A 24,855-nucleotide genomic window follows, 5' to 3' on the forward strand; every position below is an offset into this window, starting at 1 on the left:
CTTCATTTTAGCCTCAGGAAGACTCTTGGGACAAGGGTAAAAAGCAGTCACTTTCTTCACCAAAATATTATAAGAGCAGTCTCTAGGCCACATACTAACATTTTTCTCCTTTGAAATCTCTTAATCTCCATGGTTCATCAAATTACATTCAGTACCACCGTGTTCATGCTCCTATTGTACAGCCCATTGAGCAGCATTTAAAGCATTGCCCTGCTTTCCTAACCCAAACTCCCAAAGTCCCTATTACTCCAAACAAAAACATGGTCAGGTCTATCACAGTGATATTCCCAGTCCCTGGCACAAACTTCTGTCTTGGTTAGGGATTCTATTGCTTTGAAGAGACTCAATGTACAATGAGGAGTGTCTTGCTTAAAATTCAGAGGTTTTTCCGGGAACCAGCCTCAGCAGTTTTGGGGGTCCAAAGGACAGGATACCTGGAAGGCATAGTAATGACTTAGAGACAATGCTCATGCAAGCTGACAGGTCACTTCAGGCATCTGCAGTTGCTAAGTAGCTTCTTGCTACAGCTTTCTAAGTAGCTTCTGCTTTTGCCTTGGTAACCTCAGTCTTTTATTATCATAAGCAAGGGGAAAGAGAAAGAAAAGGGGGAATCACCCTATATAAACTAATCTCATGATTCCAAAGGTTACATATAGAAAATCAGCAATATATTCATCATCTTTGATTAAACACAAAAACTATCCCAGACTTAACACCAAAGCAAGCATAATCTATTTTTATTATTAATGATTATACAATCTTCTGAACACTTGACCCAGAGGCTAGCAACATACAATTTTGCAAAAAAAGGGTAAAAATAAAAACAGTGGTTAATATACCAGACAGTCATTTCCTTCTCACACAGCCTGCTCCGACCTCAAGACCCCTGCAGCTGCCTAAGTTCCTACTCAGCCCTCTGCAAACACCAAGCCCCATGATGGTGGGCCACAATGACCTCAGACAAGAAATCTTTCCCATGACCTGCTTAACTGCCTTGACCCCAGCCTTGGTGATCATCTCTGTATAATTTCCTGTGTAATTTACTTCACTCCTTTTCTGTATCACAGAAATCATCATTGATCTAGGAACACAGAACATAAAAATCAGCTAGAAGGAAAAGACTAGCATTAAAAACAATAATTATATGGAGGAGAACATGACAATGTGCATGCCATAAAGCAGTACCTTGTGACATATAAGTGTTTCTGCCTTGGCCCTCTAGAGGCATGCTAAGCAGAAGATCTGCAGGGGAACACACGGAGGGTTGATGGTCCACAATCTCGGGTCCCTCATCTCCAAACTTTGCTGGCATCTTATATGCCATCCCTGGCAGAGGTTCAGTTGTTTCATCATGGTGGGAACATGGCAATATGCAGGCAGATATGGTGCTGGAGCTGGGAATGCTATATCTTTCAGGCAGCATAGAAAACCTCAAAGCAAGCCCCAATGGTGACACATTTCCTCCAACAAGGCCATGCCTACTCCAATAAAGCCACAGCTGCTAATAGTGACACTTTCTATGAGATTATGAGGACCAAATACATTGACTATACCACAGCCATGTTTTCTCATAACCCAAGAAGGTAAAAACAACTACTTAAAGAACTTTAAGGCAAATTATAGCTTTTTCTCAAATATATATGTTGGTTGAATTTGCCGTTTAGTTGTTCTAAATAGATACATGGCAGCTGAAATGCTAGAGTTTTCTTCTAATAAGACAACTTCCCATGAGTTACTATATATCTAAACAAGTATTCAGAATAATAAAGTGTGAAACAGGCTGTTGGATGTTCCATATTGTCATGTGTAGTACATTATATTCAAAGCAGGAGAAATCAAGACAGAAAAGCATCTCTTTAGTATAAAATCTTCAGGTCTTGAAATACTAACTGGTTTATTTTTATGAATTTCATTTATAAGCAACAATATTGAAGCTGCCACCTAAGTTGATTTTTGGATCCTTTGGAAAATGTGACATTTGTGTGGCAAGCTTAGTATTTATTTTGTCAGTTTTTCAAATAGTCAAGTACTTCTTGCTTTGTGATTTTGGTCCATGAATCTGGAATAGTACCTAACTCTTTAAATTTTTTTCCATATCTTCCTTCAAGCTCTGATCTGAAGTGACAGACAAACCATTTCCAATATGGCTGTGTAGATGAGTCTGGGGTGATGCTCCATGTAGCATACTCACCTCCTGCTTCTCGATATTTCTTACATAGGAATTCCTTGTTATCACCTAACATAAATGAGCGATCACTTGCTACTAAACTAGTACAGAAGTCAATGCCAAAGTGGTCTGTTTTATACCAATGCCATCCATTGACAGCGGCAGGACGGTGGAACGGTACACTGTGGTCTCCTTGATGTTGGGGAATGGTGTTGGTACAAATTGCTTTACAAAAAGGACACTGTTTCCAGCAGCCACAGAGATGTTCAGAGAGAATTTTCTCAATGTCAGGAACCATTTCATCTATGGGCTTCTTTGAGCAGTCCTCTTCTACTTTCCTCATTGCAGGATCCAAAGCTGCACTCATGGCTTCTTTCAGAAACTCCGTGTCCTTTATCTCCTGGTGCTCAATACTTATCAGGTCTCTTCTTGGAAAGATCAGATTGTTTCCTAGGTGATCACAGAACAAATCCAACCAGACAGAAGCAGTGCTGCCTTTATCTTTAGCAACAGCTGTGGACTCATGAATAGCAGTGAGGATGGCATTCTTGATGTCACCTAAGCTTATTTTTAAAAAAGTCTTTATTTTTTTATCTTCTTTTTCAAAACAGTATCTTCTGATGTGGTCACTAATGTAATGCCTGAAAAAGGATTCTGGCTGATGAACGTATTGCCAATACTTATCAAAGTTTTCTTCCTCTGCCAGAGAAATGAGAACATGTTTCTCCAGGTTAGCCCTGTTTCCATTAAATGCAGGGCAGGTGGCTCTCATGTCCCCAGCTACTTTAGGACCCATTTGCTCCCATATAGTGGCATAGATAGCAGGAGTGAGCTTGAGCCACAGGAAGTCAACAAAGGATGTGATAGAGGTGGCACCATGGCAGGAGATCTTAAAATGGATGAAGAAATCATCTTTCTTTCTCTCCAGATAGTTTACAGGATCATTTGCTCTCTTGAATGCCATGTTTATTTCCTTGAAATTCTTAGATGCTCTTTGGAATAAACATAAGGATAAATCAATATTGTAGTCTTTGGTAAATGTGTAGTCTTCCTCAGGGGGTACAGATTTCAGTTCTTTTTCTATTATCCTCAAAATTTCATGAAAATCATTTGGACTGTAATCACGATTTTGCTTCAAAATGTTTTTAATTGTTTCATTAAATCTTAATTCAATGTGATTAGTAGTCTTCTTAATGGATTCTTTATGACAGCTTTCTAAGCTCTTTGGAAATACCTTATACCATTTTTTCACTTGGACATGTTTGGCATAATTGATTTCAAACATCTCACCAGAGTCCTTTTTAAGTCTTTCCCCAATGTTTTTCTCTTTATTGAAATAATCCAGAAGGATGTTTTCAGAATCTAAATCAATGTTAGGCTGTTTGACAGGAGGTACAGTACGAGACACACTGTAGATCCAATTTGTCCAAAGTTTATCAAATTTCTCATATAACTCTTTATCACTTAATTCTTTACCCTTCACACTTAAAGCCAACTTTCGACTCTTCTCTAGCAATTCATTTTCATATTGTGACTTTTGGTTATCTAGTCTTTCTTGGCTTTGTTTGAGATTGATGAGTTCATTGCCTTTACTTCTGGTGTCTGTAATAAGTGCACATTTAAGCATTAGTAGCTTATTTTCAAAATTTGTTTTCCATTGAATCAATGTTTCCCTATCTGTGTCTTCTTCAAAATATTTGTCAAATTCTTGCTTGATGGTTTCATATTTCTTATTAACTGGACCCTCAAGTGTGTCAGGTGTGAGTGTCAGGATTTTCCCATTCTGAATCTGATTGTTCAGCTGATTCTGTAATTCCAGCACATGACTCCTCAGCTCCCAGGTCCAGTGGTTATACATGGTTTCCAGTTTACTCATGGCTATGACCTCTTGGGTATTCCTGAAACTGAAAATGAAGTGCTCACTGACAAGGGCTTTCCACAAATCTTGAACACGGATTTTTACATTTGAGATCTTCATGATCCTTCCCCTAGATTCATGCTGGGCAGTCTTAAGAATCTCATTTTTCAGTTCCTGGACATTGTGGCTATAGCGAGGATTGGGAGGGGCCATTGGGGGATTGCCATCCCAGAGGTGAGCAAAGTAGTAGACATGACTATTGACATCAAATTTAATTACATCACTGAATCGGGCTATGTTGGAGCACTCTTCCTGTTCAGCAGCTAATGCTGTCATTTCATCCAGTCTCTGCTCCAGTTGCCTTCGTCCTTCCATAGTTTGGTCTTTTGCTGTACCTTCACCCACATTCTGGTGGACAAAGAGACAACTGGGGGAGATTTTCACTTGTTTCATTCTCAGAAAGGCCTGGACAACTATTTGTAGGATGTCCTGCATCTCTGATGGATTCTCCCCCAAAATATTGATCAGAGTCAAGTTTCCAAGGCCAATGACGAAGGTTGCCAACTCATTGTCCCAATTGTGGGATTTGTTGTTGAGTTCTGGAGCCCGAAGTCCTTCTGTGTCTACAACAAGCATAAAATCAAAGCCAAGTTCCTCTGTGAATGTCTCTTCCACCTTCAAAAGCTGCATGTAGGCCCCCTTGGTACACCTGCCTGCACTGACTCTGAACTGTAGCCCAAACAGGGCATTTAGCAAAGTGGATTTCCCTGAGCTTTGCAGACCAAGGACAGAGAGAACAAACAGCCTTTTGTCTCCAAGTTTCTCTGAAATCTTGTCAAAAACTGCTGCCACCCATTTTAGGGGTACATAGGAAGCATCTCCATCCATCAGCTCAATGGGAACACCAGCGACCATCAGGTCTGCAGCAATTTCAGGGAGGCAGAGAAAACAGCTATCTCTAGAGGAGCAAGTTTCTTCCAGGGCTTCATAGATCTGGCCAACTTCTCGGAGAAGGTGCTCAATTCCTAAAGTGCAGTCAAGAATCTCAGTAGAGATGGCTTCTATCTGCTTGTGCCAGAGTGTCAGGGAGCTATTCTTCTGTGCCTTTTGCTTTTCCACCTGTACTTCTGACCACAAATTTTGTTGCTTCCTATGCAAATTCTCCAAGTGTCCTGAGGTTAGATTTTCTAAAACTACACTTAACCAGTGTAAGAAATAGAGTTTGGGGTAAATTTCTAAATCTTCTTTGAGAATTTGTAGGACAGAGCACATTAAAGGATTGAGAGGGAAGGCCTTTTTAAACTGCTGGTATCGTATGTTTTGTTTTTCTATCTCAATTTCACTCTTGTGTTGTTCAATGCTCCGATTCCCTTTTTCTCTCAGATGATAGAGTTCCTTGTCCTTCTTACACCAATGGTGCCACAGCTGTCCCTGCAGGGGCAGCAAATTTTCTTTTATCTCAGGTAACTTTGATAGCTTCAGGAGGCCCAGTATAGTCTGTGCCTTTTCTTTGGACGCTCTCATTTCTCTTTTATCTTCATCAATCAGAAATCCTTGTTTCTTAGCCATCTGTGAGCACTCCTCTATGCTGAGAGGAGTGCCAAAGAGCTCCAGTACGTGTTTGGTGGCGTTTGAGAGCTCATCTGTTAGTTCTGCCTCATTTCTATTCCTGATGCCAATTCTCATTCTTTTACCAGAATTACTGGCTATGGCCTTTTCTTTGTCATCAATCAAGCAGATCAGAGGTATTGATGACTGACACAGGTGTCTGACAAGATTCTGGTTTTCTCTATTGTCATCAGAAGCTGACATGAGGATCACCAAGAGAGAAGAGACATCCTGCAGGAAGCTGAGTTGTTGTCTGTGCTCCTTGGCATCTCCATGAAGATTGGTGAAGGCCACACACTTGTCAAATCTGTCCTCCCCTTGGCCCCCAGGACAGAACCAGCAGATCTCCACCACTCCCTCCATCAGGAGACAGTGATTGTTGCTTCCTCTGCAGTGTCTGTGAAAAAACACGTCATGTTTATGTTTACTGAGGAGAGAGTTCATGATCTGAGATTTGGAAGCAGAGAGGCCATTTCCAACTCTAATGAAGGACACAATGGGGGTAGAAACACAGCACATCTGCTGATTCTTGTAACTGTAGCTCTTGTTCTGTTGTGAGCCATTTTCCTCTTGCCAACTTCTCCTAATTTGTCTGAGAGACCAGAGAGAGAATTCCATCTGAGAAGTGTTGGGATTTGGCACCACAAGGGGGAGTGCAAATTGACAAATGGAAAGTTTGGACAGAATATATTGCTTGGCAAGATCATCTGCACAGTGAAAAATGGCCATCTGGATGTCCATTGGGTGAATGTGGGGCTGGGACTCAGTGGGTGAAGAACTAGTGACTTCATCTCTGTCCCCAAACAACTCTTCATATGGATCAAAAGCCTCACTTTCCTGGTTGCAAGGAAGTACCGAGTCTTGGCTTTCTGCATTTCCGGGATTTTTGAAGACTAGATATCTAAACCCACAATCTAACATCAGTAGCTTTTGTAGGAAATAGAAGGGAAGTTCCTGTTCAGATTTTGGCTGTATATTGTGCACTGAAGTCTTGTAGATCAGATGGAAGTCAGCTCTGCTCATCTTTTTTAGGTAGTTATGTTCTAGACCCAGACGTTGAAGTAAGTCTAAGAAAGGTCCCTTTTCTATGGTTTCCTTCTGGCTATTTTCATTATCTTGTTGGTTATAAGTCTCTTTCTTTTCAGGGTAGAGACTTTGCAGTTGCTTTTTTATCTCATCCATCTGCAAAGTTGAGATGGTGTCTTCATAATTCCCATCAGTGTGTAATCTCAAATTATTCTCTAGATTTTCCCAATCATGATCTGTTTCAAATTTTGTGAGGACATGTGCAACTTTAGTAGACAATAAAGACTTCATATGCTTCCTTGTTAAGGCCAAGCGCTGTGTTTTTTCTTCTGGAGAAATGGTTGAGACTCCAACTGTGCTTGTCAGAGCTTTCAGCACCAGGAATGCCTGTGCCCTGTCAGTGCAGATACTTTTGAGCTCCTGATATCTGTGTTGGACAGTTTGTATTTCATCCAGGAGGAAGCTTATCTCAGCGCACCCCAGGAGAGGCTGGAAAACATTGCTTTCCAGCTGATAGCCTGTGCCAGCGGCAATGGAGAGCAGCAGCAGCTGCATGTCTGGCTGCTCTGCTTCTCTGAGATAGTGCAAGAAAGAGCCAAGAGCTGTGGTGACGTCACGTGTAGCCTTTCTTTGAGCCTCTTCCACTGGTTTCTGGAGACTCAGATTTGCCATTTACTTCTATGAGAGATTTATGGATTTCTTTCAAACTTTTAAGGAATTCAGACAATTCAGTGATCTTGACTTGCTGTTCCTCTGAGTCTTCCTGGTAGATCCACTGCATGATTGAACTCACCTGAGGAAAGTTTTTCACTTTGTAAACATGAGGATCTAGAAGGCTCCGGAACTGAGATTTAATAAACTGAGATTTTTTAATGCAAGAGTTCTTGCAAAAGTTGACAGTTTTTATGAGAAAATTCTGTAGATTCAAATTTATGAGGCATGTATTAATCCAAACATCATAACCTTTTGTTTTGTGAGCCAATGTTTGCATGAAATCCACCAGGTTCTTAAGCTGTTCTTCCAGGTCAGAGACCTCCCATAATTTCACATTATTCAGGAAAAGTTCTGCTTCCTCTATGGTGCTCAGCAACTCCTCTCCAGCCTGGATGTGGGCAGCAAGGCCAGTCAGAGCAGAGTAGTTGTCTGCCAGGCATTTTGCCACCAGAAAGGGGTCCTTAAAATTGCTTCTGTGGTTAGATAGGATGATGTCCCAAATGGGCACCAGCTGAAGTTCTCGGTCAATGACAGACCAGGTTTTGTTGCTGGTGAGAAGGCCAGTTGTCCACTGAACAATTCCATTTGCTTCTGGTGGTCCACCTATCTGAGCCACAGATAATTGGATTTTGATTTGGAGCTGTTGATTAGTTGAACTTTTGTAGGATCTTACTGAATGTGAGTCTGATGCTGTCATCTCTCCCCCAACTTCAACTCCACAGCCAATGTAGCTCCCTCTTATGTAACTCTCCAAGGCCTCGGCAGTCTGCTTCTTCACACAATCCAGCTGGTCACTTTGGAAACCCTCTGAAATGGCCTTCCAGCAATAGATTCCCCCAAGGTGCAGAGGGCCTTGATTAGCATGAGAGCCAAATCTGTTGAAGAAGTTTTCAGTCCCGTTCCTTAGTAAGAGGAATTTGTCTGGTCCATCAGTGTGTTCCAGTTGTTCTTCAATGATTTTCAGTTCCTTGAGAGCAGCAGTGGAGAGCTGGAGCTGATCAATTCGAAAGTGAGAGGAGACCAGCGGCATATAGCTATACTTGGCTGAACATAAATAAGAATGCTCTGAATATGATTCATTGATGTTCTTAGAGTCTGACTGTTTGCTTTGATCTCTACCACTTTCTAGACTAAATCCACAGCATCCACTCTTGGCTGATATCACTGCTTCAAATCCCAACTTCTCTACAGTTTTGGTGAACAGGGTTTCTTCTTTAGAAGATATGAACTCTTTTGCTTCCATCCTTTTTCCTTGCTCAGATCCAAAGAGGAAGAATTCTTTGGGGACCCTGAGAAGTTCTTCTCTTCTTGCTACCAGGTCCTTTTGATGGCAGGTCTTATAAATTCCCTGCAGGGCCAGTCCTCCAGATGCCCATCTTACCAGGTCTCTATCATGGAGGTTTCCCCTGTAGGACAGTTTCGGCTCCATGTCTTTCAGTTGTATCTCCATTGTTTCAGTGACATCTTTCAGGGGCACTTCAGGCCCTGGCCAGCACTCTTCAGGGATCTCCATTGCTTGTCTCAGCTCTTCTTCTTTCCTCCTCACTGTCTCTTCCTGTCTGTTCTTCCCTTCTAACTGCAAGTCCCTCAGTTCCTGCAGTGCCTGTTCTCCCTGTTTCTGCCTGTTCCTTATCATCTCCCCTAGATTTTTCTGGAACTCTGCAACACTATTTGGCTGAGAGAGGTCAAACAGTTTCTCCAGAGCCTTTTTCTCCCATGTGTGTTGTGTCTGGGACTTCAGCTTCTGGAGATCTTTTTCTTCTAAGTGTTGTAAGGCCTGGGTACAGGTCACACCCAGGTCTTCCTGCAGCTTAGGTAGCCAGTAATCAACAGACAACCCCACTTCAGTCAGCATCTCCTGGAGATCTTGCTGTCTTCTAGGCTGAGGATCATCAGGGGTGCACTTTGTTGTTGCCATGGCTCTGTGAAGAACAGATACATTTTTAGTCAGTGTCTCAATTGTAAGAAATCTTCTACACATGATCCAATTTGTGAGTGTTCTAAGGAGGCAAGTTTTCAAGGTTTTCATGCTGTCATCTAATTCTCTGATATGTATTTCTTTAATGTCTTTGTCATACTTTTTTGTTTACTGAACATAATTTGTGTTTATAGTTGTTGATATGGGCTTCAATGTAACAGACTGATTTTTGGCATTTCCTCCTACATTTACTCAATATCAAAACCAGTAAGGTAATGGTTGGAATTTTAAAATATAGATGGCAACTCACTTTTTACTTTATAAATAAGAGTGACTACATCTGCTGATTAACTTTTCTATATTTGTTTCTATGAAATCTATGTTGGCACTTTCCATTCATATATCCCTAAATACATCTCAAGTTATGTAATATTCACTTAATTTCCTGTCCTTATAAATGCATTAACTAGTTGACAGAAAATAATCATAGAGCTAGTCTGGAAAATGAACAGACAGATGCACAGGAAGTCATAGAGAGGAACTTTGAGTGTTTGGTACTTTTTGTTTTGTAGCAATCAAAGAGGCCTCTCTTTCTGAGATGACAGCAAAAAGGGAAGGTCAGCTAGTTTTTCCTCAACTTCTCTGAGATAGAAGATTTTCACCACAGCCTCTGACTCCTAAGTATGTGTTGGTAAATAAAGCAATAGAGATTTAGCTTAAAACTACTTTTGGTGGCAGCATCAGGATGTGGATACAGGGAGTCATAAAAGTCCCTCCAGGCTGCAGCCAGAGAAGCAGATCAGTAACTGCAGAGCCTCTGTAACTGGCTGAAATAGCAGTTGGTTCAGGTGCAGCCACAGTGTCAGCAGAAAAACAATATTTGGCACTCCAACATGTGGTATGACCACACAAAAGGAAGTTTACTCAATCTGATTATTAGGTATTCCAGAAAGCAGCTTCATGCTTAGAAATCATGGAACAGGCCTGAGTTTGCTGATGGTCAGATGTGGACAAACTGAGAGACCTAGAAAGTCCTTTAAGACGGAGTTAAATAATATTAAAAAAAAATCTCTCTTATATTAAGGATGGGAAACATCATAATGCAGGAGTTAGGACCCTGTATAGTGCAACCATTTATGGCTGGAAAATGGAAACAGTAAGTGAGGCGGTGAATGGCTTAGCTGAGTCTGACATAATACTGATTATAATTATTATCAGTCTGGTAATTCATATTTCATTCATAATATACACAGTGGTTTCTTACACCAAATAAAGAGTGGTCTGGTAATTGTGCCAAATATGAAAAGTTGACTGATAAGATACAAGCCTTAGAAAGACATACTAATGAAAATAAGAAAAATACTCAAACAAAGACAGAGGCATTTAGAGAAGAACCTACCACACCACTGAATGGTGAATCTGGAGGGGTTGCCCAAGGTTGTTAGAAAACCAACCTTAGTTTATCCAGTTACTATACAAGAACAATGAGCAGACAATAGGCACCCCTAAGATTATACAGAAGTTAATAATAGAATTATCCCCCAAGATGGGAAAGATTTGGTCACAACAATATTGGAAGCTAGTCTTCAGTTACAATTGTGAACATGGTAGAAAAATGAAGCTAGGGTCATAGAAGAACAAAACAAGGCTAGGAATACTGATATTTCCCAAGATTGGTTACTAGATGAGGGTCAATATGCTAAATTACAAAGGCAGATTGATTTTATGATCATACCTTGGCACTATGTTGTTTAGCAGCTTTAAATGGTTGGGATAAGTTTGGAGAATCAGAGAAGAGGTCTGAGACATTTACTAAAATTATACCAGGCCAAAAAAGAAGCCATCACTGATTTTTCGAAAAGATTGACTTCAGCTCTAAATAGAATAGTATAAGATCTAGAGGTCAGATAAATATTAATTGAATCTTTGGCTTTTGAAAATGCTAATTCTGAATGAAAAAGGGTGACTAGGCCTTGAAAGGGAAGATCAACACCAATAGATGAATGGGTTAGAAATATGGCTTATATTGCATATCATGTTTTTGATGCTACTTTAAAAGGATGAGTAATTTCTAAAAAATTTAAGAAAAATTAAAATATCAAATGTTTTAATTGTGACAAATAAGGTCATTTGAAAAGAGATTGTTGGCAGTGTATTCTTAGAAATAATGTCCTTTTCTAGAGATAAAACAAACAATACCCCAACCTTCTGGAGTATGCAGAAGGTGTGACAAAGACCAACATTAAACTAAGGAATGAAGATCAACAAAGGATAAGCAAGGCAACTTTTGCCATTGGGAAATGCCTTAGGCATCCTTTTGCAGACTCCAATATCAAATTTGGTTCTACTATTGCCTGTCACCAAGAGAGAAACTCATCTAGAGGTCAGTTAAAGGATTTAATGCCTGTTGTTAAGAACAGCACTGTTCTGGATGTGATCAAGGGCAGAACACATTCAGTAGATAAAACAAAAAAAATCAGGAGAGACCAAAAAAGCAAGTATTTTGGCAAACTGCTATAAAAAAACCAAAGACCAAAGGAAAAAAATTCAAATAAATGGCATTGTAATTGAAGGATTACTGGACATATGTGTAAATGTAACAATACTTCTACCAAAACCAGGCATCCAGATTGGCCTCTTCAGGAGGTAACTATTCAGCTTTTAGGGATTGAAACTTTATCCTTGTTGTGGGATGTCTTTCTGTACACTGTGAACATGTGTTTCTCTGATTGGTTGATAAATAAAGCTGTTTGGCCAATGACAAGGTAGAATAAGGTTAGGTGGCACATTCAATCTGGAGCAAAAAGATGCCACCAGACCAGTTATGCCATGGTCATATAGATTAATAGAAATGGGCTGAGTTAAGTTATAAGAGTTATCTAACAAGAAGCCTGTTCAATAGGCCATACAGTTTGTAAACAATATAAGCCTCTGTTTGTTTGCTTGGGACTGAGTAGCTGTGGACACAGGTGGGAGAGATTTGTCCCAACTGCAGGGCCAGGCAGGACCAGAGAAACTTCTGGCTACATATCTTAGGTAAAACAAAGAGCAAGTTGGGTCAAGGATAGAGAGCCAGAAGGACAGACAGAAAAATTAAAGCCATACTTGGCTAACATATCAATGCATTTATGGGGATATGATTTGTTGCAGCAATGGAAGACACAGATTAACATTCCTTAAATTTCAGGAACAAAACATAAAGAATGCTTCTGAGATAAATATTAAAAGGTATTATCAAGAACAATCATAGACTGTTAAGGTTGTACATAAGCAGGACACAACAGAAATTAGGAAGTAGCCTTAAATGCATTGGCACAGGAGAACACTTTAATAAGGTGTACAAAAAAGAAAGGAAGAAATCCATGTTTTATTATCTACAGACGATATCATCCTATACATCAGATACTCTAAAACCTCCACTATAAAACTTTTCTAGTTGACAAACACTTTCAGCAGAGTATTAGGGTGCTATATGAACATGAAAAATACCAGTAACTTTCTTAATACTAATAATGAACTTGAAGAGAATGAAACCAAGAAAAAACATATTATTCACAAAAAATGAATGAATAATAAAAATATGACACACACACACACATACACACACACACACACACACACACACACATATATATATATATATATATATATATATAAAATATGGTTTTATTCAGTCATAAAAAATAAAATTATGTTGTTTTCTGGAAAATGGATAAAGAAAAAAATCATCATATCCAATAAAATAAGCTCAGCAAATATAAAAACGTATTTTATTTCTTTTATGGGTCCAGATTTTACATAGATAAATGTTGCCCTAATCCCACCTGACAGAGCAGGGACACCTGACACGCAAGAGCTGTCCCCTGATAACCAGGGGAATGGTTAGGACAGCAAGGGAGGGGGAACTTACCACCCACCCACTGTGGTATGAGGAGATCAGGCATCAGGAGGCCTGAATGTTAGAGAACTGAGTTATGGGGTGGGGGCCTTACAGATTGAATCCTAGGTTTTGGCACCAATGAAAGGAAAAGTATTGGCCCAGGACCCCCAAGACCAAATTCTCAGGCCAAGTCCTCAGCACAATGGAGATTTATTTGCCCCAGAAAGACAGAGGACAGGGATAAGGGACAAAGACAGGAGATAGAGGAAGAGGGAGAAGGGGAAAGGAACAACGGAGAGGGGGAAAGGGACAACCTAGAGGGATAAGAGGTATTTTTCCTGGAGTAGGACTGAGGACCGCCTCTGGATAGAGAAGAGACAGATGTGGCACATAGGACAATGGTGGTTTATAAAGGATAAAAGGGAAATCCCATGTTAGAATGAGGTGTTTAATTTTATTTGGCATTTTAATTAGGTGAGCCAAAGGGGGCTTTTTATTGTTAAATTTCGATCCTTTGATAGCTGTACATTGGTAGTCATCCTCAAGAGGAGAGATTGGACAAATAAGGGGATAGACCTTGGCAATATCTTCAAGAATGTAATCTAACAGTTTTTTGGCAAGGCAGACAGAATTGGAAAGAAAGGAAAAGCTGGCAGAGCCACATGCTGGAGTGGGCTAGAGTCCCTTCATGTATTTTGTGTATATTCTAACCCACTACTCTATCCTACTTATTTCCTTACTGTTATTCTCACACCTCTGGCACACACACACACACACACACACACACGCACACACCCTCAAGCCATTTATCTATAAGGCAAATGAGATTGTACAAGCTTTAGCTGCATTCACTAATTATGCTTCCAACTCTCCTGTAATTCTTGTCTTATTCAGAGGCACAATCATATTGTCCAATGCTTATCATATTAATCTCTCTTCCACATCATATAAACTTAGTACCCCATGGCTTTCAAATGACTTCTCTAACCTCTCTCCAGTCTTGATTGTTTTTCATCCTTGTCAGGTTTTCCTTATATTTTGCCTTCATATGCACTTACTGTAATGGCTGCAACAGGCATCACATCTGATGTTTGTTCCTCTTCTGCTCTTCAAGATTCATTTTAAATCAAATGACATTCAGCGTTATTAGGGTGTGTATGTCATACTTTGTAAAACTGCTTTACCCATATATTGCACCTATATGTACTGCCAGGGTGAGGACTGTGGAAATATTAAGGAGCGAAAGACCAGACAGAGCTTCTTCTACCAGTGTTTCCCAGTTCTCATCTCCATGAGAAAATAACTCAGACGTGGAACAAACACTGAGAACCAAGCAAAGGAGGATTTGTTTTCAAAGTTACATAGTAGAGAGTGACTAGAAGCTTCTTAAGTAGGAGTTAAATTGTACAGGCTTTTAAAATTGTGTGCTTTTTTATCAATTCCAAAAGATACTGAGTGAGGTTACATATTCGATTGTAGGTTATTTTTCATCAGGAAGACTTAACTAAACCATTTCATTTTTGTTTGTCATGGCAAAATGTAGATTAAACTGTTAGACATGTCTTTGGTTTAGTTTCCTTGTAACATAAAACCCAGTTTTGTGGTTTCTAAACCCCACACCTAGAGATTGTATGTTTTAAGTTGTAATTTCCTGTTTTCTCCACAATCTGTCTTGCTTTTCTTTATATTTTCCCTAACTAATAGAAGAATTGTGAGAGTATTTGTAACTTTTGGGAGAATTGAGTTGTCATGCCTCAAATATCTATAGACATATACGTACTGTTTGCAGTCCAGTGAAATCTTAGGTAGAAATGAGGAGTCAGGTGTTGGAAACCAGATATAAGTCCCTTCTTATGAAGAGGCAAATAACATCACTAGATTGTTGGTATAGAAGAAGAGAACAGGGAACTCCCATCTGGACCAGAGGTGAGTGCCTGGGGTTGTAGACAGAGAGGCAACCACTTCTGGGTCCCACCCCTGGGCCCAGTCATGCCCTGAGGACCTGCCCAACTTGGCCTCAGTTTCAGGCCAATCGCGGGCCCTGCGGGAGGGCTCCCCTTTTCCAAGACTGCAGGCAGATCCTGCAGTCTCCACAAACTACCCCCACACCTGTTTGCTCATGACCCCAGCCACTTCCTGAGAATCAGAGACCAGCCCCCAGCTCCCATCCGCCCCAGAACTCCCATCTGGACCAGAGCTTCCATCCTGTCCCAGAACTCCCATCTGGACAAGATAAGGAGACTCCAGGGACTTCCTGAGACTCAGAGTCCAGCCCCCCAGCTCCCATCCGGCCAGCATGCTCATCTGGACCAGAGCTCCCATCTGGCCCAGAGCTTCCATCTGGACCAGAGAGGGGCTCCCTAAATCTGTCAGCTCTGTCTGGACCAAGTACACTGATAAGACCAAGAATGAAGCCACAAGGAGATGGGCAGATGTCAAGGCAGTAGTACATACAACAAAATAAAGAGCAATACAGCATCACCAGAACCTAGCCCTTCTCCAACAGCTAGACCTGAACATCATGGAATGGAAGAAAACAACCTTATAAGTAACATCATGAAGAGGCTAGAGCCTTAGATAGAAGAAATCAAAAATAAAGTGGAGGAATAGACAAACAAAAAATGGGAAGAAAGCTATAAAAAACTAGAGGAAAGGACAATTAAAGCAGAAGATAACAATAAGTCCCTCAAAGAAAATCATGAAAAAGGAAGGGAAACAGTCCAAGACCTGAAGAGGGAAATAGAAAAAATGAAGAAGACATTAGCAGAAGGAATGCTGGAAATAGAAAATCTGAGTAAATGAATAGGAAATTCAGATGCAAGTATAACCAACAGAACGCAAGAGATGGAAGAGAGGATCTCTGCTGTTGAAGATACGTTAGAAGAAATAGATTCATCAGTCAAAGAAAACACTAAAACCAACAAAGTCATGACCCAAAATATCCAAGAAATTTGGGACACCATGAAAAGACCAAACCTGCGAATAATAGGGATAGAGGAAGGAGAAGAATACCAACTCAAAGGCATAGAAAATATATTTAACAAGATCATAGAAGAAAACTTTCCCAACTTAAAGAAGGAAATGCCTATGAAGATACAAGAAGCCTATAGAACACCAAACAGACTAGACACCCCCAAAAAAAGTCCCCTCGCCACATAATAATTAAACAACTAAACGTACAGAATAAAGAAAGAATATTAAGGGCAGCAAAGGAAAAAGTGACTTATAAAGGCAAACCCATCAGAATAACACCCGATTTCTCAATGGAGACTTTGAAAGCCAGAAGGACCTGGACAGAGATAATGCAGACACTAAGAGACCATGCATTCGAGCCTAGACTAATATACCCAGCAAAACTTTCAGTCATCATAGATGGAGTAAACAAGACCTTCCAAGACAAAACCAGATTTAAACAATACTTATCCACAAACCCAGCCCTACAGAAAGAAGGGAAATTCCAACCTAAGGAAGGCAGATACACCCATGAAAACACAGGCAATAGATAACATCACAGCAGGAAACCCCAAAGAAGAGAAGTACACACACACTACCACCAAAAAATAAAAATAACAACAGGAATGAACAATCACTGGTCATTAATATCCCTTAATATCAATGGACTTAATTCACCTATAAAAAGACATAGACTAACAGAATGGATACAAAAACAGGACCCATCTTTCTGCTGCAAACAAGAAACACACCTCAAATTCAAAGATAGACACCTCCTAAGAATAAAAGGCTAGGAAAAGACTTTCCAATCAAATGGTCTTAAGAAGCAAGCTGGTGTAGCCATCCTCATATCCAGCAAAATAGACTTCAAACTAAAATCAATCAAAAGAGATGATGAAGGACATTACATACTTGTCACAGGAAAAATCCACCAAGATGAAGTCTCAATTCTGAACATTTATGCCCCAAACACAAGGACACCCACATATGTCAAAGAAACATTACTAAAGCTTAAATCACATATAAAACCAAACACATTAATAGTGGGAGACTTCAACACCCCACTTTCACCTCTGGACAGATCGGCCAAATTGAAACTTAACAGATGTTATGGACTTAACTGATGTTATGGCTCAAATGGACTTAATCGATATCTACAGAATATTCCACCCAAACAAAAAAGAATATACCTTCTTCTCAGCAGCCCCATAGAACCTTCTTGGTTTTGGCCAGAAAGCAAATCTCAACAGATACAAAACAATTGGAATAACTTCCTTTGTTCTATTGGACCACCATGGTTTAAAGTTAGATTTCAACAACAACAACAACAACAACAACAACAACAACAACAACAAAAAACCCTACAGAAATCCTACAATCTCATGGAAACTGAATAATGCTCAATTGAATCACTAATGGGTTAAGGAAGAAATAAAGAAAGAAATTAAAGACTTCCTAGAGATCAATGAAAATGAATATACCACATACCCAAACTTATGGGACACTATGTAAGCAGTGGTAAGAGGGAAATTCATAGCACTAAATGCCCACATAAAGAAGCTGGAGAAATCTCATTATAGTGACTTGACAGCACACCTGAAAGCCCTTGAACAGAAAGAAGCAAAGTCTCCCAGGAGGAACAGATGCCAGGAAATTATCAAATTGAGAGCTGAAATCAATAAAATAGAAATAAAGAGAACAATACAAAGGATTAATGAAACAAAGAGTTGGTTCTTTGAGAAGATCAACAAGATAGAGAGGCCCTTATCCAAACTAACCAAAGACAGAGAGAGAACATCCAAATTAACAAAATCAGAAGTGAAAAGGGGGACATAACAACCGACAATGAGGAAATCCAGAGAATCATCAGGTCATACTTCAAAAACCTCTACTCCACAAAACTGGAAAATCTAAAAGAAATGGATAATTTTCTGGATAGGTACCATATACCTAAGTTAAATCAAGACCAGATAAACCATTTAAATAGTCCAATAACCCCTAAGGAAATAGAATCAGTCATTAAAAGTCTCCCAACCAAAAAAAGCCCTGGACCAGATGGTTTCAGTGCAGAATTCTACCAGATCTTCAAAGAAGACTTTATACCAATACTCTTTAAATTGTTCCACACAATAGAAGCAGAAGGTATATTACCAAACTGCTTCTATGAGGCTACTATTACCCTGATTCCTAAACCAAACAAAGATACAACAAAGAAAGAGAACTACAGACTGATCTCCATCGTGAACATTGATGCAAAAATACTCAATAAAATACTGGCAAACAGACTCCAAGAACACATCAAAACAATTATCCATCATGATCAAGTAGGCTTCATCCCAGGGATGCAAGGTGGTTCAACATACTAAAGTCCGTCAATGTAATACACCATATAAACAAACTCAAAGAAAAGAACCACATGATCATCTCCCTAGATGCAGAAATGGCATTTGACAAAATCCAACACCCCTTCATGATAATGGTCTTGGACCGATCAGGAATACAGGGAACATACCTAAACATAATAAAGGCAATCTACACCAAGCCAACAGCCAACATCAAATTAAATGGAGAGAAATTCAAAGTACCACCAAAATCAGGAACAAGGCAAGGCTGTCCCCTCTCCCCATACTTATTCAATATAGTACTTGAAGTTCTATCCAGAGCTATAAGACAACATAAGGAGATTAAGGGGAAACAAATTGGAAAGGAAGAATTCAAGCTTTCCCTATTTGCAGATGACATGATAGTATACATGAGTGACCCCAAAAAGTCAACCAAGGAACTGATACAGCTAATAAAAACCTTCAGCAACATTGCAGGATACAAGATCAACTCAAAAAAATCAGTAGCCCTCCTATACATAATAGACAAACAGGCTGAGAAGGAAATCAGAGATACATCTCCCTTTACAATAGCCACAAATGATATAAAATACCTTGCGGTTACTCTAAGCATGTGAAGGACCTATTTGATGAGAACTTTAAGTCCCTGAAAAAAGAAATTGAAGAAGATGTCAGAAAATGGAAAGATCTCCCATGCTCATGGATAGGCAGGATTAACATAGTAAAAATGGTGATCTTACCAAAAGCAATCTCCAGATTCAACGCAATCCCCATCAAATTACCAACACAATTCTTCACATATCTGGAAAGAATAATACTCAACTTCATATGGAAAACCAAAAAACCCAGGATAGCAAAAAGAATCCTGTACAATAAAACAACCTCTGGAGGCATCACAATCCCCGAACTCAAGCTCTACTATAGAGCTACTGTAATAAAAAAAGCTTGGTACTGGCATATAAACCAACATGTGGACCAATGGAATCGAATTGAAGACGCTGATATTAGCCTGCACACCTATGAACATATAATTTTTGACAAAGAAGCCAAAAATGTACAATGGAAAAAAGAAAGCATCTTCAACAAATGGTGCTGGCATAACTGGATGTCAATGTGTAGAAGGCTGCAAATAGATCCATATCTGTCACCATGCACAATACTTAAGTCCAAGTGGATCAAAGACCTCAACATAAATCCAGTTACTCTGTACCTGATAGAAGAGAAAGTAGGAAGTACTCTTGAATGCATTAGCACCGGAGATAACTTTCTAAATATAACACCAGTAGCACAGACACTGAGAGAAACAATCAATCAATGGGACCTGTTGAAACTGAGAAGCTTTTGTAGAGCAAAGGACATGGTCAACAAGACAAAGCGACAGCCTACAGAATGGGAAAAGGTCTTCTCCAAGCTTGAACTGTTTGGGAGGCATCCAAGCTGTGGGACCAGGACCTGTCCTTTGTGCATGAGCTGGCTGTTTGGAACCTTGGGCTTACACAGGGACACTTTGCTCAGCCTGGAAGGAGGGCCCTGGACCTGCCTGTACTGAATCCACCAGGTTTAAATGAATCCGCAGGGGAGTCTTGGCCCTGGAGGAGATGGGAATGGAGGGGAGGGCATGGGGGAAGGCAGGGATGGTTGCAGGAGGGGGGAGGACAGGGGAACCCATGGCTGATGTGTAAAATTAAAACACAAATATAATAATAATAAAAAATTCAAACAAACAAACAAAAAAAGAACAGAACAAACTTCAGACAAGAAGTATTATATAGAGTCAGCAATGAGCTCAGTATTGGAGCACCTGCTTAGCATGCAAGAGGGTCCAGTTTTAATCCTCAGAAGAAGAAAATTGAATAAAAATATGAAATTATAATCTGACTTCACCTATATAATGTTTTATATTAATCAGTGATGAATAAACTTCAAAAACAGAAACACTTGGCCTAGATTATATCAGTGAATCATATGAAGTATGTAATAATATCTTCAGATGTATCGAGGAAAGTAGGTAAGAAAATGATACCTGATTTAAAATAATTTCTTTCTAAAATTAAAAACATATCATACTTCTTAATTGATTCTCTGAGGCCATCTTACCTTACTTCCAAATCCTTATTGAGACATTAGAAAAAATAAATCTGCAAACAAATATCTCTTATCTCTCAGAAAATAACTATTAACATATGAAATCCAACAATATATAATAGAATTTTTGACGATGGCCAACTGAGCTTTATCTAGATATGGCAAGCCAGCTTAACAGGTGAAAACCAGTGAACATACCTTATATCAGTACATTAAAAAGAAAATCACATGATTATATCCCTCAGATACTAAGGCATTTTGACCAAATTCAAAAGCCCAATCCTGATTTTTAAAAATCTCAGCATATAGGAAAAAGTGGGAACATCCTTCAATTTGGGAAAAAAGTATATGCAAACAACATACAGGCAAGATTTTATTTAATATTGAGAAACAGAAACAGAGCAAGAATCTCACTTTTTATCACTCTTATTCAATACTCAACTTGAAGTCTTAGCTAATAAACAAGATAAAAATGACAATGAAATGTGTGTGCAGAAAGTAATAACTAAAAAGATAACTAACTTTACTCATGGATAATATGAATTAGTATGTAGAAAATCCTGAAGAGTGAACAACAAAAGCTGCCATGAACTAAAAAAAAATTCCATTATAAAGTTAAAATAAAAAATGTTCTTTGTATATCAACAAAGAATAAGTGAGTGGTATTTCAAATTAAAACACATTACTATTGCATGAATATAAAAAAACACCCATTTAAATGTAAACATAACAAAATATGTACAATACTTATGTGAGGAAGACTGTAAAATTGTGATGGACAGATTAAAGAGTATGTAAATTAATGAAGCCAAACTCTTTAATTTATGCTGTTAAAATTCTAATTACCCTATGGATCCTTGGATGAAAAGAATCAACAGAATGTGCATGCAACTATATTATAAAAAAATTTATTACATTGACTCATGTAGTATAAGGCAGTTGGACAATGCTCTACTCTGTGCTGAAAAGGCTGAGAACTATCTCCCAATCTAGTAAGGATGCTTTTGCAGTTCCAATCTAATCTTGAAAGTCTTGGGAATTTTGTGGAATTGAGTTCATGTTGAATATCTGAAGAGCTGGACTCTAATGTCAGCAGGTGGCAAAGGCAGTAGGAGCAATCACTGTGAGAAGTAAAACTTGACTCCCTCCCTGTATGTTGCATTCATCCCACTTCTTCATTGGAACAGTTTACCCCATTGATAATCTCACCCTTCTTCATTGGAGCAGTTTACCCTGTAGATAATCTAACCCTTATTCAGGGCAGGTGCTTCCTCACTATTGACTGTCTGACATGTCAAACCTATCTGAAAAAGTTTTCATAGCCATGCAGATGCATCGTACAAGTTCTAGGCATCTTCTACCTTGTCACGTTGTCACTTTAGATCAACTATCACACTAGCTCTTTACAGCTTGATCATTATAGATTCACTATAAATTTAATAAAACCCCACCAAGTTATTTTCTGAATAAAAAACCAAGCAGTTTATATGAAACACAAAAAGGTAGAGAACAATTATATGCAGCTTTAAAGGAGAAAAATAGAACACTGACAGCTCAAGGCTTAATAAAAAGATACATCAATCAATGAAATATGGTATTGATGGAGGCTTTTAAAAATAAGTGGAAAAATGGAATCCAAATGTATATCATGTAAATAGAATTAAGGAGCAAAGACAGTGTCATAGTGGAAAAGATAGATTTTTTTCAGTATGTGTTTCTAGAAATATTCATATTCACATCCATATATATTTCAAAAATCTTGAGGTATACCTAATCCTTCAAAAATAAACTCAAAGAAAAATATGGGACAGAAAAAACACAGATGAAATCTATGCATCTACTGCTAAATGTAATACATCTATACTCCTTAGGTATTTTTAATGTCTATAAACCCTAGAAAGTGGTATTTTAAAGTCTATTTCATAAATTACTAAAATGGTTTAAATACAACTTAGATGATATTTGATCCCCTGAAGCAAATATTTTAAAGAGATTATAAATATCTAAAATACTTTAGGCATAGTTCATTTAGAACAACACTCTTTAATTCATAATATAATTTTCATTAAGCTATCAAATTAAACACTGACTACATTAATGTTAATACTCCTAAACATGTTCATAAGAAGTAATAAATTAAATTTTATCATTTAAAACAGTCAAGGATAATAAAATTAAAAAACAAGAAATGTTTTATGTTAATCAAATATTTTGATATACATATAAATCTTCTGATTAAATTAATTGACATGTTTGTGTTTTAAAAAATAATCCCTATATACAAATAATTAATTTAAGATTTTCATTAAGGCTGTGATACACACAAAATGATAAATATGCCTATATAAATATTTGTCAAATACGTTAATGTTAGTTTTCTTTTCATAATTGAAATTGCGGAAGATACAACCCCACAAATTGTAACATTCATAATGTAAGTAAGCTTACTTCATCCATGTCTTTTAAAAGTTTATTCATTTAGTTACAAAAGTTTATTCATAGCTAAGACAATATAATACATCTTAATGATAAATTTGAACTAAGAGTTGTGTCATTAATATGTAAAAACTATTTACTATATGCCTGTGCTCTCCCTCTTAAAAGAAAGACAACAAAACAACGTTCTCTCCAAGTTTCTTATTTTTGCTAATTTAAGACCATAAAGACAGGAGGCTAAAAAGAAAAAAGAATAATCTCCAGGACTTCTAACATGTTTTGCTTGAGTTTCAAATACAGCTTCCTATTAATTTATTTGAAATATAGATATCTTGCTTAATAAAGTAAGGACTTTCTAAATTCTGCCAGCTCAAATATATATAAACAAATCAAGTAAAATGTAAGATATCAAAATTTATGAATGTAAAATGTGTTTTGGTAAGAAGATTTTATATGGATTTAAAAAGTAAACTTTATGAGAGGGGATTTAATATGTCGATTTTATTTTAAGGTAAAAGATTTTTCCAAAATAAAAATAAAAAGAGATGGAATAAAACTGAAAGTTAATGTGTATCATAAAATGATTTCTAAAAGTTAAAACTTGGCAATAGTACATTAGTCAGTGAGATGGCTCATTGGGTAAAGGCACCCAAGGATCTGAGTTTGATCCTTAGAATTCACATGCTAGAAGGAGAAACTGACTTCTACAAGGTATCCTCTGAACTTTCACATATATGCTGTGGCACACATATCCCCAACACACACACACACGCACACACACACACACACACACACACACACACACACACACACTTTAAGCAAATATGAAAGTAAGGTCGATATATAAAAACTTGTTTATGGAGCAAGGATTTTATGTTTTATCAAAATAACTGCTTATGGTTTTTACATTGGAAACTCTGTCCTAAAAGAATAAAAATTTGTTTAAAAGTATAGCTGGAGCCCAATCAATGAGGATAAAAATGCTAAAAGGAAAATAAGTATGTTGCTCATTGCTTCCAGGTCAACAGATCACCAAGGGAGCAGAGGAGAAGGCACCTTTAAGAGTGTCTTACAGCTCCAGTACATCAGCTGTCTTCCTGATCATAGAGGACAAGGAGAGAGATCTCCATGATTGGACTGTAACCAGTGCACACTCCACACGATGAGGATCATCACAGAAGGAAAATTTTCAGTGCTTCCAAGGAAAGCCATGGTCAATTTTTCCTGACCCATCCCAACAAACAACACAACTTGTAAAGAGAAATTAAAAGAGCCAACAAAAGAAGGCTGAGGGGAGGCAGATTTTAGCTCCCAGCTTTCTCAGAACAGCACTGTTTAAAGATACAATTTGTTTTGTTGTTAATTCTTGGAGGTGCCGTGGGCCAAAGTCTGATTTTGCTATGAGCCTTAAGTTCTGGTAACATGACAATGTTAAATTCCCATCTGTGGTTTTAGCATGTCACAGTCACTGTATGCCTCTAATTTTCATCATTGCTCATTCTACTCTAGTTTCTGTGTCTATTGTACTTATCTGTCTACCCAATGCCCCCTTTTCACTTACTTGTCTCCTGAAAGCCCAGTACCTGTCGTCAGGTTGTTGCTCCAGAGAGAAGTGAGAGGAGATCATGCCCCTTGCTCAAGGCTGCAAAGCTGCTGACCATCAGCTGAGGCTCAGATAGGTCTCTGTGAGGGCCTGGGCTGAACTGCTCCTAAGGACCAGGCACCTCCCTTTTCCTTCCTGTTCATTGACGTTTTGTTTCTTTCGTGCTTATAATTTTTTTCTTGTCTCACTAGAATCAGGGTCCCTTGTGTAAGTTACTGTATAGCTAGAGAAACTTAAAAAATTGTTTGAGGAATAGTCTCAAAGAC

At 38.5% G+C, this 24,855-nt stretch overlaps 1 protein-coding gene across 1 annotated transcript; it reads right to left on the reverse strand.

The window, feature by feature from the left end:
- Positions 1–1,449: 1,449 nt before the first annotated feature.
- Positions 1,450–24,638, reverse strand: LOC118580272 (interferon-induced very large GTPase 1-like). The gene is given in 3 exon segments (XM_036181945.1): positions 1,450–7,304; positions 7,306–9,295; positions 24,548–24,638. Coding segments are annotated over 2 exon segments (7,284 nt in total). The 5' UTR covers positions 9,292–9,295; positions 24,548–24,638; the 3' UTR covers positions 1,450–2,006.
- Between the last annotated feature and the right edge of the window lie 217 nt (positions 24,639–24,855).

The sequence above is a fragment of the Onychomys torridus genome, chromosome 1 (assembly GCF_903995425.1).
Source record: "Onychomys torridus chromosome 1, mOncTor1.1, whole genome shotgun sequence".
In the NCBI taxonomy this organism is placed as follows: domain Eukaryota; kingdom Metazoa; phylum Chordata; class Mammalia; order Rodentia; family Cricetidae; genus Onychomys; species Onychomys torridus.